At 38.7% G+C, this 16,832-nt stretch overlaps 1 protein-coding gene across 5 annotated transcripts in view; it reads right to left on the bottom strand.

The window, feature by feature from the left end:
- The window catches only part of DCLK1 (doublecortin like kinase 1), a 229,801-nt gene that overhangs the window by 59,721 nt on the left and 153,248 nt on the right, over positions 1-16,832 (bottom strand). For 3 of the 5 annotated variants that reach the window (XM_042839229.1, XM_042839233.1, XM_042839231.1), the window contains exons 5-6: positions 15,237-15,353; positions 3,413-3,507 (exon numbers count right to left, since the gene is read on the bottom strand). In XM_042839229.1, coding sequence (XP_042695163.1) covers positions 3,413-3,507; positions 15,237-15,353 — 212 coding nt within the window. Of the gene's footprint in view, positions 1-3,412; positions 3,508-4,427; positions 4,515-15,236; positions 15,354-16,832 lie in introns of those variants that run through there. The other 2 variants (XM_042839230.1, XM_042839234.1) reach the window with 1 other exon arrangement.

Here is a 16,832-nt window from a genome sequence, read left to right as displayed (position 1 = left end):
TTAAAAATAAAGAATTAAACTGCAATACAATCGTTTGTAGGGTGCAAGTTTAAATACTAAGAAGCTGAAAAACATGAAAGTTAACATGATCCCTGGTTCGCTTTCAAGTCCTTCTATTACATCAATCTTTCAAATCTTGCCTTCATCGAATATAGACTGAATTTCAACAGAGATTATAAACACAACTTTCACCGACTTCTGAATTTATGGAAACAACTCAACCATATGCAAGTGAGAAAGCAAGAAACTATACATTCTGTGTTCTGGCTTTTGAGGGTCTAACGTTTAATCAGCAGGGGTACAAGACTACCATTTTCAAGATCATAGCACAAGTATCACAGCAGCATTCTTGGCCTAATTTACAGCAATGGAAAGCCTTGTGTCAAAGGCCAGAATTTACTTCTTTAAAGGGTGAATGACGAAACACCAGTAAGAGGAGTGATCCCTACTTTAAGTTGCCTAATGCATTTCGTAATTAAAAGGAATATTTTCTTTACAAAATTCTACCATCTCTACTGTTTCTGAAGGTTTTTCCTATTCATAGGGAGCAAACCCTCAGTATACAGAGTTACTTCAATGTCATCCCTCTGGATTCAAAAGCATGACTTCCTTCCTCTCACCTGTATTTCCCAGGAAAAACGCTGGCAGCCTGCCCAGAGCCCTGAGCATTCTGAAGTGCCAAGGCTACAACTCCCTTGCAATACTTGGATGGGGATGCCAAAGAGCTGATTTACTGCTTACACCAAAGAAAATCAGGCTGTGCTAGAGTAAACAGCCCCTACAGTCCATGCATTAGGGCACAGCATTCAAACTGACTCAAACCACATAAGGAGAGAAAACAAATTACAGAGCTGAGCTGGCATTCCCAGGCCTCAGCACCTTATTTCAGTTCTAAAGAAGCAGTTCTCTCAAACTTCATGTTGAGAGGGAAACCCAGAAACCTCATCATAAAATTTAACCCCAGAACATAGGTCTAACAGCCAACGCTCTTCTTTTGGGCATGGGGCAGTAAAATCTCACTTCCCAAAACCGGGGGTAAGAAAGGCAGTGAAATCAGTCTCCTTTTCTATGATGCCAAGACTTTGTAAACTTCCCAGGGAACAGATTTGCTGCTGCAACCAACTAGTCAGCCCTGTGGTTGAAGACAGAGCAAAATGCCCTGGGTTCAAACTTCACTTCTGACAATATAGTACAAAAAATAACATGTCCACTGAAGAAAACTCTAACAGGTACATGCAAAAGATGGCACTAAAACAAAACAGAATTCTATTTAGACTGCTAAAGAAAATTTAGATCAGTGAGCACTGTTTTTCATATGGCTGATTTAGACATTGCAATACACATCATGACCCTTAATGACACACTCAGATGGTTTTGCATTGGAATTCCAGCTCATTCACTTCACGAGGTAAACATGAAAGGAGCAGGTATAAATTCTTGGAGCAAGTGTAAAGTTTCCACCCCTTATCTCCTCCTTTTCTTTTTCTTTTCCCTTACCTCCTTTCTTTTGTAAACTAAATAATACTACACAAATGTATTTTTACATGACTGTATTTCATGTTTCTGCATCTATCATTTCTTGGTCTAGAATACAGTCAGAGAAGCAAAGCTAAGAAAAGACCCCCTACTGAGGTCATTGGGACTGATATGAACACACGAGAAGATAATTCAACTCTTTAACAATATCCTCTCTCTCCTGTAATCTATTTCAATACTTGCTTTCTATTCACTTAGCAATGTGATTATGTTACCACTACACAGCCCTTTGCATTCATAATATTGATCCTATTACACTTTCATATAGGGAGCGTGCATAAAAAGAAGCCTATTTGCCTCACTCTTCACATCTGAAAGTCAGAAACTTTGTGGAAAAATGCACCATGTGACTGATGGTGCAGACCACATGGTTCCCATTCACACATCCACAAATGTTAAAAGAAAAACCTTTTTTTAAGTGGAGAAAGCATCAGTAGTGGGAAGTAAGCTCTGGAAAGTTACTAATGAAACGAGACAGTCTCACAGCAGATGCAAATCCACTGTACACTGATACCATCCATCTTAAAAGATAACTTTACTTCACTAATGTGTAATTCATTTAGAACTTTGTTCCCTCTTCAATGACTTATTAATAATTCACTTACAAACCATGAGATTAGGAGCAAATGGGCACGTAAGAAACTGTATTTGAGAATTCAGTACCGACTTACCCATCTGCAACCTGCATCTTTACTCTGCACCAGGAAACACACAACTACCTTGTGGTTTCAAGCTGCTCCCACCAGCTATCTCTACACTGCAAGACCACAGAGTACTTTCAAGTCAGCTTCAAACCTATAAGGAAGTCATGGCAGAAATCCACAGCAGTACTGTAGCCTGGGATAAGACATCAACATGCGCAATCCCTCAGTTCCTGCTATCCACGGAACAGAAAGAAGGGTACACAGGCCAGAAGGAAGCTGTGCCATGCCTTCAGCTACTCCTGCTCTGGGTGTTCAGGAAATCAGGTCTGCCTAAGCCTCCTAAGGTAAAGCAGTGTCTATTGTGTATGTAATAACTTATTTAGAGAGAAACAAATAATCTTCGCTTAAAAACTGAAAAGGCATAAAACGTCATGTGTTCAAACTGTGTTTATAAACAGAAGCTTGAGAAATAGAGCACTGCCTTAGGGAAGCCTTCATTGAGAACAGATCACAGTTTAGAAAATAGCAGAAGATAAAGAGACATCTGTCCCATTGCTTCTGAACAAATACCAATAATTAAATCAGCATACGGAGTCTTTTGGGTTGAACGAGTAATATTCTGTCAGGTCATCACAGCAGTAAAATACATACTACCATAATTCTGCATGTTTAGGTATGCTGTAGATTCTCTGTACAATGCAAAACAGTAGTGGGAAGCTACAGCTGCTAACAACTCCGGTCCAGCAAAGTGATTGGTGAATTCTGTGCTGCCTTGGTACTCATAATATCTTTACTGCACAAGGCTCTTTATCACAGCTAACCCACAGCTAAATTCTACAGTGCATTCTTCTACCTTGTTTCAAAATCAAAGCTGTCTGTAGGTTTTGCAAGTGACATAATGCAAGTGATAGATTTAGAAGAAAAAAAAGTCTTTCACAACACGAGTATTTCCTTTCAGTTGTGAAGTGTTTCAAAAAAGATATTAAAAACAAAAGGTTTTGTGAAAAAAAGGAGCAAGATATCCCCTACTTTCTCTTGAGGATAAACCAAACCCTAACATACTCATTTGGACAGACACACAACAGTTGTATCCCGCTTAGGAATGTTGCACGAACACAAGGACTGTAAGCCAGGCTCTTCCACCCTATGCCTCTAAAAACAAGGTGGGAAGAATGCTGTATGAGAATGGCTGTGCTGGCCACTCTCAGAAACCAGTTTCCTTATTTCCTTACCCTCTGTTTCCGTAGGCTTCCAGGGCTGGTGGGAGATGGGCTTGGAGACTTCCCAGAACGGGGAGTAGAAAGTTGGCTACCAGGGGTTCCATTCACTAGAATGACATCAAATTGAGAAAATAAATACAAAGCATTATTAAAAGAAAACAAATAGTTAAATGAAGATATATCATTCCCTCTCACTCTTTTTTTAACAGCTTAGACTTTTTTTCACCCATGTTTTATACATAAAATAAGGTAATTCACAAAATAAATGTTTCCTCAGAGTTTTGACTCATGAAGCCATTTTTCATACAGAGTGCAAGCAAATAATGAATCTGAAAAGGCTGTTTAGTCAATAACTTGAGAACACCATCATGTTTTCTTCAGCAATATTGTTCCTGCACTTGAAAGCAATGGAGAGCATTGTGCGTTGTTAACTTTAGCAGGTGCTTACTGCATTTAAACTTTTTCATTTTGTTTAGTTAGAGCTTCAAGTACAACCCATCAGGAACAAAAAGCAGTTCTGCTTTAAAGAACAAATCAATTGTTAGATGTCCTTCAGCCATTTGAAGAGATTTTTTGCATTACAATCTGACCCAAATGCCACCTCAGACTCAACTCAGAAGGGCTTTCTAGGTGCAAATAAATTTGATGTAATATCTCAAGTCTAATGTACATCACACCATCACTTTCTCAAGTAAATAGGTTCCTTCAGACATGCCAGTGCTTATAATTGTAGAAGTATCTTTTCATGCATGTGACATTATCCATTAAAAAAACAAAACAATACCAGCAGAGGACAGAATTCTACTACAAACTAATCACTATCAATAATGTTCACACTGAAGCAGTGGTACAAACACTAACAAGTATGCATCACACATCTCTGTAAATATTCTCTAAACAAGCAGCTGTTATATCACAGTCCAAAGCTATCAGCATCAGGAAAAAAAGAACCAACAATTCGACTCACAGATTCTGAATCTTTGGAGAATATTTACATAGTAGGATATCAGCAAGGCATTTGACTTACCTTCTATGAGTTCTAGCATGGACAAAATCTGACTGTTTAACCTGACAACAGCAAGCAGCAAAATTCCTGCTCTGTGCTAAGCCAAGCTGAAGCAAAACTGAGAAGCGACGGGATTAGTTAAGGATAGCTGGGGCTGCTCACAGAGTGAGCTGAACGCGATGCAGGATTCATAAGCAGAAGCCTTTTGTGCGTAAGGCTGACGTCTTCAGAGCAGCAGTGGGAGGTGCAGGTGCTGTCTTAGGGCTACATCAAAGGTGTCAATTAAGCATAAAGCTGCTGCTTCACAACGCTGAGCCACCACAACCCCCACTCGCTTGCCATGGAGCCCCGAAAGCCTGAGCAATTTTATATGCTGTGCACTGAATCATAACGAGGTGCCTTTGGGGGCAACATACCAAATGACTCATCTGGAAATCAAAATGACAATAACTCCTGTAAAACCTTGGCTGACTGGCAATCTAGCAAATACTAATTCCTTTGGATAATACAGTAGGTATTTTAAATGGCTTTTCTCTTGCTTTTTACATAATACGTTGCTCTCACGGGATAACACTGGGCCCATATATGATGAAGAAGAACAGCCATACCTGCTACACTACGTGGATCAATAAAATACAGCATGCTGAGTGATAAATCACAACTATTAAATAGCGATTAAGTGCTATAAGCGATTGGATCTCAACATCATTTTGTGCAAGGCACTGTTTAAGATAAAGATGCATTTTCTTTGTACAAGCATATGAACAATAAGAAATAGCAACTGCATTTACATAGAATGCTTTTATAGAAAACCGTTGCACTCATCTAGGCTACAAACTCTCTTTGTACAGAGGACAATGGTTTGTATATATCAGCACTGATTCAAATTTGTCCAAAGCATGTGTGGGGGAGTACATCCATATGGATGGACACATTCACTGAAGGTCACTTCAGCAAGAAAAACACATGTAGCTCTGGCCAATTGCACAGACTATAACTAAAACTAAAGTTATTATCAGGACTTCTGCAAACAATTATGAAAAGGGATAGAGGAAGACATCAAAAAAGAGTTTTTTGGAGTCACAAACTTTTGAAGTTTCGAAGCGTTTCTTCTGAACAAATCTGTTATTATTTAAAAAACTAACATTAAACTACTGCAGTTCAGAGAGAGCTAGATATCAAGACTGCTCAGTTGTAAGACTTCTGCTCTGCCTTCTCTTTAAACCCAGCAGATTTTCTTAGGCTTAATTACTATTTTAGAGAAAATTTAAGACAACAGATATACTTTAATAAACTACATTAACACCAGGCACAAGTTCCCATTCCTTCCCCTTCCCAATTAGTTATTTTCCATTACCACTGTCCTTTTTTTATTTTTATTTTTTGCCTCAAAGAGAAAGACTTGAGGCTACCAACTGAAACCAAACAAATAGATGCAATGCTGCATTTGACTTAGTGCAATTCCTACACGCACCATGTTGGTGAGTATGTACTTTAGATGAAATAAAAAAATATTATGAACTCTAAAAACTCTAAAAATCACTCACTTGCCATGACCAGATTATCCAGAGTGCTATTGGAGGCTAGCCATTGGAGGCTAAGCTCCAATGTTTTCCTCAAGAGTATATTTTTTAAATGAAAATGATGAAAGCTGTTGTGGTGGTGTTAGATGTCAGTAACGTGTGAAATCAAGAGGACAGTTAACAAACTGAGTCTTCAGGAGATCTGAATGTGCTCACTTTCATCCCCATGTTCACAATACAAAGATATAGAATACATAAAAAGCACATCAGGGTTTTTGTGAACATACAAGGACTTCCTGTGAAAAGCTGTTTAGTAAACTCTAGAACTGACAACTAGCTCTGGGGATATGAAACATCTGGTGAGCCCTGTACTAGAAGTATCCACTGCAGGGTAGACTTCTAAAGTAAGGCAAGACGAATCCCAACTCGAGCACTTAGAGGACTGAACTCTACTGAAGACTAAGCAAAATTCTCTCCATCTACCAATTTGGGTGAATTTTATATCAAGCACGGAACTCTGTTAAGTAAATTCTGATGTCTGAAGGCCACATAGGTTCTACATTAGAGTCAACCCAAAATGGGATTTGGGTGATGTAGGATCTATTTCCAGCTCTTTATATGCTTCTGCATTAACACAGACATAACTCATGTTATCCCAGCCATTCTATTTAGGCTTCGAGTTCTGACAGAATGAACTCTCAGCATACATCATGTTGTCTATCTTCTGGGTGCTCAATGCATGTGGAGATATACATTTCTATTACTCCTAATTAAGTTACTGCTTAAAAGAGAATCACAACAAGGAAGAAATGGTAACTTCTTATAATTCCTCTACTGCAGGGATTTTATTTATTCATATAGCTGGCTATAAACCATTCTGGTTTCTTACAAATCATTACACTGAATTTGCAAATTGAGTTGATATTCTGCACGGTGGAGCAAGAGGAGTTAGGACTGATTGTGACCACCGTCCTTAGCTCCATTTACAATCACGACATCTTTCTCACATACGCAGCTTATGATCAGACAACATGGGAACAAACTTGAATAAAATTTGTAACATTTCTGTATTTCTGAACTGCCCAAAACTCTATTTCTAGGTTGAATGCTTTCTGGTCTGAAACTGCATTCCTGTCCAGTGTCTGCACTGCATTTCTCACTGACTGACTGATACAGTACATTCCTACAGGGAACCATGATGTAGATAAAAACATATGAAATTGGTAAATCACTGTTGTGATTAATCATGTTCTTGAGTGAGGGAAGAGGTTTCTTGTCACTTTTATTCATAAAAAGGCAGGGGTCAGAGACATCAGCCCACCACACTGCCTTCCCATTGTCTCATGAAAAAGATTTATTCATTTAAAATTTCACAGGTGAAGTACATACTAGAAAGCTAAAATAATAATAGTGAAATTATTGTGGCTGCTCTGAAAAAGCATATGCACAGTCTCAGCAGTTGTGAACTCCTCTGCTTACTGTCATCTCTTGATAGCAGGGCAGCAACCTGTCTTTTCACTTGTTTTTGAAGGATTTGGATACCCACAAACGTAGAAAGAAATCTACAAAACAGAACACTGAAGCTGGATTAATATCTACTGAGATAAATGGAAAAATGGTTTTCATATGAAGATATTTATAAACTGGTGGAAATGCTGTAAATCAAAAGTACCATGATGGTATTCCAATAAATAAGCCATCTTGAAAGTGTATTTTTTTATTAAGTAATGAAAACAAAAAGTGAGAGAAGCTGAATTAAGCTGTCAAGTGCCAGACTGACAAGCTGCCATTGCCACTGCATTATATTAAAATCATACTATCCCATAAAATTGCCTATTAATGTGTTAGCATTTGTAGACTATAAAATATATTGAAATTACTGTGTTTATGAAAGTGGTTTGCCAAACACAGAAGTGTGTGTGAGAAGAGGAAAAAGGACAGTAAGGGTGGTGAAGGCTGTTTGGTAACCACAAAGCATTCATGACTAAGCTGAGCAACAGTCTAAACTGAAAAAATAATTTACAGAAGTTACAACACATATATGTCATATGTGTATGCTAGAAGGTGGTGATGCCAGGTAACTACTTGACTTTGCCTCAGTTACTCCTGTAGTTTGTCACTGTCCATTTCAAAACAAAGCTTTCTTTCAAGAAGATTATGTAATTACAAGGTATTTAGGGAACAAAACCTTGGCATTTAATTCTTTCTGCTTCTGTATTCTATTTGTATACAACTTGTAATTTTTATCTTCATTGCAGAAGGAAAAGATTGTCCATAGCGCTGCATTAAGCAAGTAGCCTTATTATCACTCCTCAGCAAAGACAAGGTTTTCAGGTTTTACCTAAGTGGTAAACTAACTGGAATAAATACTAAAATAACCAGTTCTGCATTTTTATAACTGGTGCTAAAACGACCCTTGTACATTCAGTCCTTTCTAGAGTTTATGTTGGAAGGCCATGACGATACAAAAAGAATCTCTCTCTCCCACAGCAGACCAGAACTAAAATTTCCGTAAAGAAGTTTTCAGTTCATCAATAGATGAGAAATGTCAGCAGAATTACAAAAATGTCCACACAAGAGGCTCGGCAGGTCCTCAACATGCAGGGCACACTGCTCTCCTTAGGGTGATCACAACAATGGCACTGCTGCCACAGCCAAAGTCAGTAACATCCAAGGTGCAAGCACCAAGCATACATGGACATGGCAGACTTACCCAAGACCTCAGATGACAAAAGCCATCCTTGAAAATACAGTTCCCTGGAACCCAATAACTTTCCTGTAGCCTCAGAACGTAGCTAAGTAGTAAATTAAGTAGTGCTTAATTTAGACAGCACCTACATGTATGTCAGATCTAAGCAAAATCTCTCTTTTGAACTATTTTGCCTCATTGGAAAGACTATGATTCTCTCAGTCCACGTGAACGGAATACCAACTTCAAAGATGTTTCTTTATTATCATTTAACTTTTTCATCCTGTGAGAGGGACTAACTATATCTACTTCCCTTACTTACTCAGGAAAGGATGTTACTCTCGATTCTTATTATAAGCTCTAAAATGAAAATAATATGTATTTTTAATGATTAGCATCAAACACCAATAGCATAAATGAAAAATTAAAAGGAAGCCAGGATCAAAGAATAAATCATCTGGAAATCCCTGGGTTCGTAGGATGACTCCAGCACTCCCATGGGTTTGTACTCCTGGCATCAGGAAAGTTTTGTTTCAGCATATTCATTACAAAATCTGTCAGCTGAGTATCTGTAATAGTGTGAATAAACACATGTGACCCCACCAAAGAAAATATGATATGTCATGTTCTTTCCTTTGGGATCCAAAAGACCTTCTTGAGTCAGGTGGCTGAAGAAGGGTTGTTTCTGGGTAACAGCCTACAGATGAACAATCAAACTAAATGAAAACATATCTTCTTACAAAGGAACACATCTACTTTTTTTTTTTTTTTTTTTAATAGCTGTGGAAAGTAAAGTGTAAGCATCTGCTCTAGGGAAGCTTTCAGTATGATCCAATTTCTACATCCTGGAACACTTTTTTTTCCTCTAGGGACCATCTACAGTTTTGATCAGCTTTAGTTTGATGTGTAACTTCACAAAGCCTTTGCCCAGATGCAATTTTCGTAAAAAACACTTATCCTGCCCTTGTTAATACAGCTTACTTGAGATGTTCTTCATAAACATTCCTTCTGTCAATTGGAATAGATACGTATAATGCAAGTTACTCTTGTAGTAAACACTTGTCTCACAAAATAATCAAATTCTTGAAATAACTCTGCTTAGTACCACACTTGAGTCACTGTTACAAATAAGATTTGAGCAATTTGAAATATTTTAGGTAATAGTTTGAGGGTAAAAGGAGAAAGCATACAGGGGATGAAAAGTGAAAAAGAAGAAATTCTGAAGGAGGTGCTCAAATTGAAAAGTCATTGCAAGTCCTAAAACTATAGTTTGTATTTTAGTGGCTAGAATTCATCTGAATGCAGTAACTTTGATTTAATTTAATGGACTAAGGATACAATAATTCCAGCTCATGCTGCTCTTGATATGATTAAAAATAATGATCGTGAAGAAGAAAGCATTGCTTTCTTTGAATCTCTTACCTCTACACCTGCACTGAGGCTGCCACCAGTGGTGTTAATTATTAGCTGGACGGAAGCCAACAGCTACTGAATTGCTGTCAGATGTTTACACTTTGCAGTCACTGGGAATGAGCTGATACCTGGTATCTCTGAAATTCAACATCTCTTTCATGACATCCTTTCCTGAGTAATATTTGATGCCAACAAAAAAACATCAAAGTGTTTTACAGACTTTGAGAAGATATCAGGACAAGCAAGTAGAGGCAGGGTTATCTGTTGCACGTGGAAGTAGACTTCAGCATTCTGCCTGCTTGTGAGTTGATGCTGCTGTTCCCTTCTTTATTCCCTGCTTCATTTTGCAATTCAGACTGAAAGTATTTTGAAACAGACAATACCTCAAATGCATTTGTATAAAAACATAAAGCAGTCCTACAAAAACATAAAGCAGTCCTACTGCAGTGAGATTTCTGGCTTGTGGTACTGTTTTGAAACACTGTCAGATGTAAACAGAAAAACAAACAGAACACATAATAATGAAGTCAACCCTTACCATATATCTTAAAGGCTTGCATGTACTCTTTTAAGAAATAAAGTCTTCTGTGTTTTTACAGATACAGAGGTTTCAACTGCTCTCAGAAGCCAGAGAGGCTAACAGGAAAACATAAGCATTGTAAGCATATCATGTTTAAAAACAAAAGGGAAAAAACAAGACTGAAAGAAAGGTGAACATCATTTATTTAAAGGTTCACAGTTCTCTTAAATATGTCAATCAATGGTGTAAAAGCAGACATGTTTTTTTCACTCATTTTAAGTTGATGTCAAGAAAGGGTAAGGAGTGCATCTCCCATTCCCTTACAGATGAGTCTGTTCTCCTTTGCTCTGAATTGCAAATTTGAACCTGCACTGCACTAAGTCCTGGCACAGACTCAGGCATCACTAAGTGTCTTTCTTTGCAAACCTGCAGCCTGCTCTGCACTTGCAGCTCTATCCTTTCTCCCCACTCTGCCAGGGCTGGGTGTCCCTGAACCTGTGGGCCAGCATTTTCCTTGTTGTTCTCATGTCCTGTTCAGCATGGGGCTTTCAGACTCACTACTTGATGGTTCTCAACAAGGGGCTCACTGAAGAGAAGGGACTCAGCATCCTTTGTATGCTTCTGCATACAGCCAGGGACCACCATGACAAGGTGAGATTGAAATCGGAGGCTCTACACATTAGGCCCTTCAAGCAGGATTTTCTCCAAAAGTCACCTGTAAACATTACTGAATTGATCTTCAAATCATCAGTTATGATAAAAAGTTACTCTCCAAATTACAGATGTGAAACTGAGATATGTACACTAAAGACAACCAAATCACAACCCCCTTCAGTTTCTGTGAGCACTTTAAGAAACCATTGAGACAAACATGGGCAACTTCATCACTCCATGACACTGTTTGCTCAGAACAAATTCCTCATGGACTTCACTGCATTTGGTTCAAGCCAAAGTCAGGCTTAGTTCACATCATTTACAACTCCACAACAAGCAGGGGAACAGTTCCTAAGAATGATACTCAAGTGCTTAAACCAAAGTAGTCTGTCTACATTTCCCAGCCTCACTCATCACTTCAGTCACAATGTGCAAATGAACCCAAAACTGTGCCTTTGTTATCTTCAAAAATTATGAATTCCTATTAGCTATTCTGTGCTGGAAGGAAAAAAAAAGTCTGCCTACATTAAAAAGCATAACATACTAAGGATGTATATACCGGAGAATTAAGGGTAACTCGATGATTTCCCATCATTTTAGAATTTGGATTATCCCAATAAAGGCAAGAATTGATGACAGAACCAGGCATCTGATCCTTTTCCTTGGCAACAATGTTCCAACTTCCATGAGAGAAGCAAGAATAAACGAAGAGGAACCAGATTATTCCTAATTAGCTACTCATTTCTCTGTATATAGCTCACAGCCTTTTTTTTTGAGAGTACAATTTAATGATACGATTGATAATGCTTTCTGCCCACCCTGTATCACTACTTTTCTCAACTTTCTGTCTTTTACGATACAAGCCTTAACAAAGTTGGAGACCCTGCACATAGCAGGGGGGAGTTGAAACTAGATGATAATTATGATGCTTTTCAACCCAGGCCATTCTATGATTCTATGATTCTGTGAAAACAATATGCCTTTCTTTTGGAATATATATATATAGCCTATGATCAGAACAGCTGAGTTCTTCTCTACTACTTCTCATGCTAATACCTAATGAGAAAAAAATCTAAGACAGTCGTTAAAAGATTAACTAAAAGCACAGAGTAAAAGACACATATATAAACTTGGCAGTAACAACGTGACAGCAAAAGTGTAAATTTATGTTTTATGTGCTGGTCACAGAGTCACAGAATCACAGAATCACCAAGGTTGGAAAAGACCTACAAAATCATCCAGTCCAACCATCCACCCATCACCAATAGTTCTCACTAAACCATGTCTCTGAACAAAACATCCAAACGTTCCTTGAACACCCCCAGTGTTGGCGACTCCACCACCTCCCTGGGCAGCCCATTCCAGTGCCTGACCACTCTTTCAGAAAAGCAGTATTTCCTAATCTCCAGCCTAAATCTCCCCTGGCACAGCTTGAAGCCATTCCCTCTCGTCCTATCACCAGTTACACGAGAGAAGTGGCCGACCCCCAGCTCACTACAACTTCAGGCAGTTATAGAGAGTAATGAGGTCTCTCCTCAGCCTCCTCTTCTCCAGACTGAACATTCCCAGCTCCTTCAGCTGCTCCTCATGAAGCCTGTGCTCCAGACCCCTCACCAGCTTTGTTGCCCTTCTTTGAACCCGCTCCAGGGCCTCAATGTCTTTCTTGCAGTGAGGGGCCCAAATCTGAACAGTACTTGAGGTGTAGCCACCAGTGCTGAGTACAGGGGGACAATCACTTCCCTGTTCCTGCTGGCAACACAGTTTCTGATGCCTTCTTGGCCACCTGACTCATGTTCAGCTGAGCATCAATCAATACCCCCAGGTCCATTTCCTCTACGCAGTCCTCCAGCCACACCACCCCAAGCCTGTAGCGTCGCCTGGGGTTGTTGTGGCCAAAGTTCAGGACCCGGCATTTGGCCTTGTTGGAACTCATCCCATTGGCTTCAGCCCAGCTCTCCAGCCTGTCCAGATCCCTCTGTATGGCCTCGCTACCCCCAGGCAGATCCACACTTCCAGCCAACTTGGTGTCATCCGCAAACTTACTGAGGGTGCACTCAAGCCCTCACTGTGCACTCAATGCCCTCATTAATGGTCATTTATGGGAGTCTAATAGTGAGATATTTAATGTAAAGAACGTGGAAAAAAATTATCTGCTCATATATGCTCTTGACAGTAATTGTTATATTCTGCTGCTGCTACATATATGTAATTCCAATAAACAGGCACTATTTTAGGCCTATGGGATGGCAGAACAGTGAAATATGTATGACATCTCCACTTCACGGGAGAATTTTGTTTTTTGCTTATTACCCAAGTGTCTGTGCTTTCTTTCCATTGTTCTTTTACTGCAACGTCTAACATCAAACTGTGTATTTAAAATAAATACACTGATTTTTTTTAATGTTTATGTTTTGTTTTTTTTTTTCTCTGTAGGAGATTTAAAGTTTATTAATCTACACTTCCCAAGTATATTTAAGTAAAAACATCACTATTTAACACATGGTCAAAACCAGAATGGGATCATGCACTCACCATGGAAAAAATATTGCTAGTCTCATGGTAGAAACATTTTTTATGCAGAGTAGGACTGTTTTTCCATATAAAAATGAACATACATAGGTCAGTGTTCATAACCTGTACTCACAAATAAAAAAATATTGGGGGAAAAAAACATCTGTAATATCCACGGACCAAGTAGAATCTCTTTTGCTAAATTTTAATTTAATTTTGTTCCATTGAGTTACAAATAAAATAACTTGAAGTATGTTTCAGAAAGAGTTAGTCTGTGTGCTTCTTCCTCACAACTGATACTTCTTTCCATCACCTCTTTTCAGGCTTCTCTATTTCAGATGTTCCTAAGACAGTGGGAGGCACAGTGCCTCCCAGCCCTCCTACACACAGATCTACGCCTCTGTCTTTCATTGTGTTACCCCCACTTTCCTCCTTCCCTGATCAAGAACACTTTTTTTCTTAGTTTACTCTTGTGAAAGATATGGTTCCACTCGATTCACACCTCCCCTCTTTGAAAGCATCTAGGAGCTCCTTAGCACCTGGACAGTTCTGATTGCCACCTTCCTTCCCCCTAAGGATATTATGGTGCAGGATGCAAGTAACAAAAAGGTTCCAGTATGATGTTTGCCTCCCTGTAGGCAGAATACTTAAAGCAAGAAAGAGTGAGGTGACTTTCACACAGCTCTAATGTTTGCCTCTTACAAAATCCATATTCACAAGCAGTGCTGCAACTGCTGGACTGGGTCTACTCAACTGGCCCGTACCAAGTATTATTTGTACTTATGAGTTAGGATTTGTGCTGGCCCCAACACAGATGAATTATCTAATGTTCTTCTTTTACATATTTGCTTCGAAAAAGCTGTGAGGAGGAACTAGTCATAGACTGCTTACTAGGAGAGGACAATTAAGTCCCTCCAGGCAGAATTACAACTTATTAAAGCTTTTGTTGATCCTCCTCCAATCTGTACCACTGGCTTGTTCAGCCAACTCTGACTTGCTTCTTCCTCAGCAATATTTTTTCTCAAATTTACACATCTCTGCATTTACATTCTGTCTTTGTCCTTCTCCTCTTTCTCAATATGCTTAATATCTTTAGCCTATTCTTTCCTCACTGCTGACTTGTAGCTCCCTCAGAAACAAAATGCAAAAAAAAAACCCTGAAATCTGCCATGTACAGACACAGGCACTACACCGAGTGACTCGACTACTTTCTGAACTGTTTATTCAGTTCTTAGTAGAAGGAATACTTCTTTCTGTCAGTCTTTATCTACAAGAAACAAAATCACGGAAGAACAATGAAGGAAAATGAAGAGAAATGCTGGAGAATAATCTATAAAGTAGTAAAGAATTCTTTTATATCAGAAGACATTTCTTCTCATGTGCAATTGACAGTAAGTGAATTTTTACTATCAACTGTTTTACATATGTATTTTACAGAAATATTGTGTTTTAAGCATACTGCCAATTGCACTGAAATAAACTGTTTGCTGCTTTTAAGAAGAAATTCTTGCTTGCTTTACCTGAGCTGGTAGAAGCAGGAGACTTGCTGCGTCGGGATGGACCTGGGCTCTTGGTGGTGCTCCTTCGTGAACTTGAAGCTATTTTGGTATAAGAAGTAGATTTCACCACCCGACATTCTAAAAGACAAAGAAATTGCATAAGTTAGCAATTAAGAAAGCCAGCAAGATTCTGAAACAGAAAGAGCATGAAAAGCACAAACAGTTAGCCCACGCTTGTTTCCATTCATCGTGAGGAGTTTTACGGGAAAGTATAAAATCTGTACAAATGGCTCCATTAAAATCCAAGTACAGTATGTACCACTTTTCAGACAAAGAACTGCTGCGGTAATCCAGACTTTCAGATACCATGGTTACTGCAGGTACTTAGAACAGCTTAATTTAAGAGTGCCGAGACAACACATAAAATTTATTCTCTTTTGAAGATTTCAGCACAAATAATGCAGTTGTTTTTTTTTTAAATGATTTAGTTGCAGTGTAAGCATTTTTGTCAGCCTAGTAGTAACCTCTGGAAGAACTGGAAGGCTGCTTTTATATATCAAAATGTTAAGACTGTGCAAGATGACGCAGGTGTCTGTCACTCATGAAAGGTTTGAAGAAAGTGAAGCAGGTTTGTTGCTCCTGCTTAATCCTCTGGTGAGCAACAGCCCACATTGTATAGCACACGCAATTCATCAAAGGTTGAGGGAAATGGCACTACTTGCTCATAAGAGACATCAGTAAAATCAGTGAAGAGGCGAAATTACCCTCCCACTTGAGAACACTGCAAGATGTTCAGGTTAGGGTTTATATACACCCACACAGCTCTGTAGGCATTCTTGCATTACGCCTGCAAAATGGTTCTTGGCCTGAGGATGAAAGAACTCGGTGTGCATAAAGCTGATGTCTCGCAGTCATAATGGATACTAAATTAATCACTAGACAAATTATACAGTCAGGACCAAAAAAAATATTCCACTTCTTAGCCAGTATACAATTAGAAGTCTGCAGCAATGTTTATACTGCATTCACCTCAAAATGTCAGTATACTTCACTTGTTTAAACATAAATAAATAGACATTTATTTTTGTATCAGACCTGTTCCCCATTTTCTTCCCATGGTTAAGTTTCTCAAAATAGGTTAAGAGAAATAAACACGATTTTTTTTTCTCCCTAGTAAGAAAATACTATGTGCAAGCCTGCACATTATTTAGTCTCCACAGACGATCAGTGAAGCCTGTAACATAGTTTAGACAGATTAGAGTACAAAGAAATAAAATTGAGCATAACTAATTAACTTAAATATCTCCACCAGTGAATGATGTCATGAAGTGTATTTCTCTTGGCCGCCCTAACTGCTTGTCTGTCGTCAAGCTGTTGAAGAAGATGGAAACAAGAACTGATGCATTACTGAAGGAATGTCCAGCACATCTGAGAGCAGAGGACCATAGAAAAGCCCTAGTCTTCCCAAAGAAGCTTTTCTTCCCAAACTCTTCCACGTTCCTAATGACTACTAGTAGTAGTAGTTAATTTCTTTCTGTTGACATTTTATGTGATTCATTCATTGCTAATCTCATTACATATCAAGTGACGACTGATATGTATGGATATGGAATGGAG

The sequence above is a fragment of the Centrocercus urophasianus genome, unplaced genomic scaffold (assembly GCF_019232065.1).
Source record: "Centrocercus urophasianus isolate 14NV4802_14NV808 unplaced genomic scaffold, USGS_Curo_1.0 seq_9, whole genome shotgun sequence".
Lineage (NCBI taxonomy): Eukaryota > Metazoa > Chordata > Aves > Galliformes > Phasianidae > Centrocercus > Centrocercus urophasianus.
This window is presented reverse-complemented; position numbering and strand designations above follow the sequence as displayed.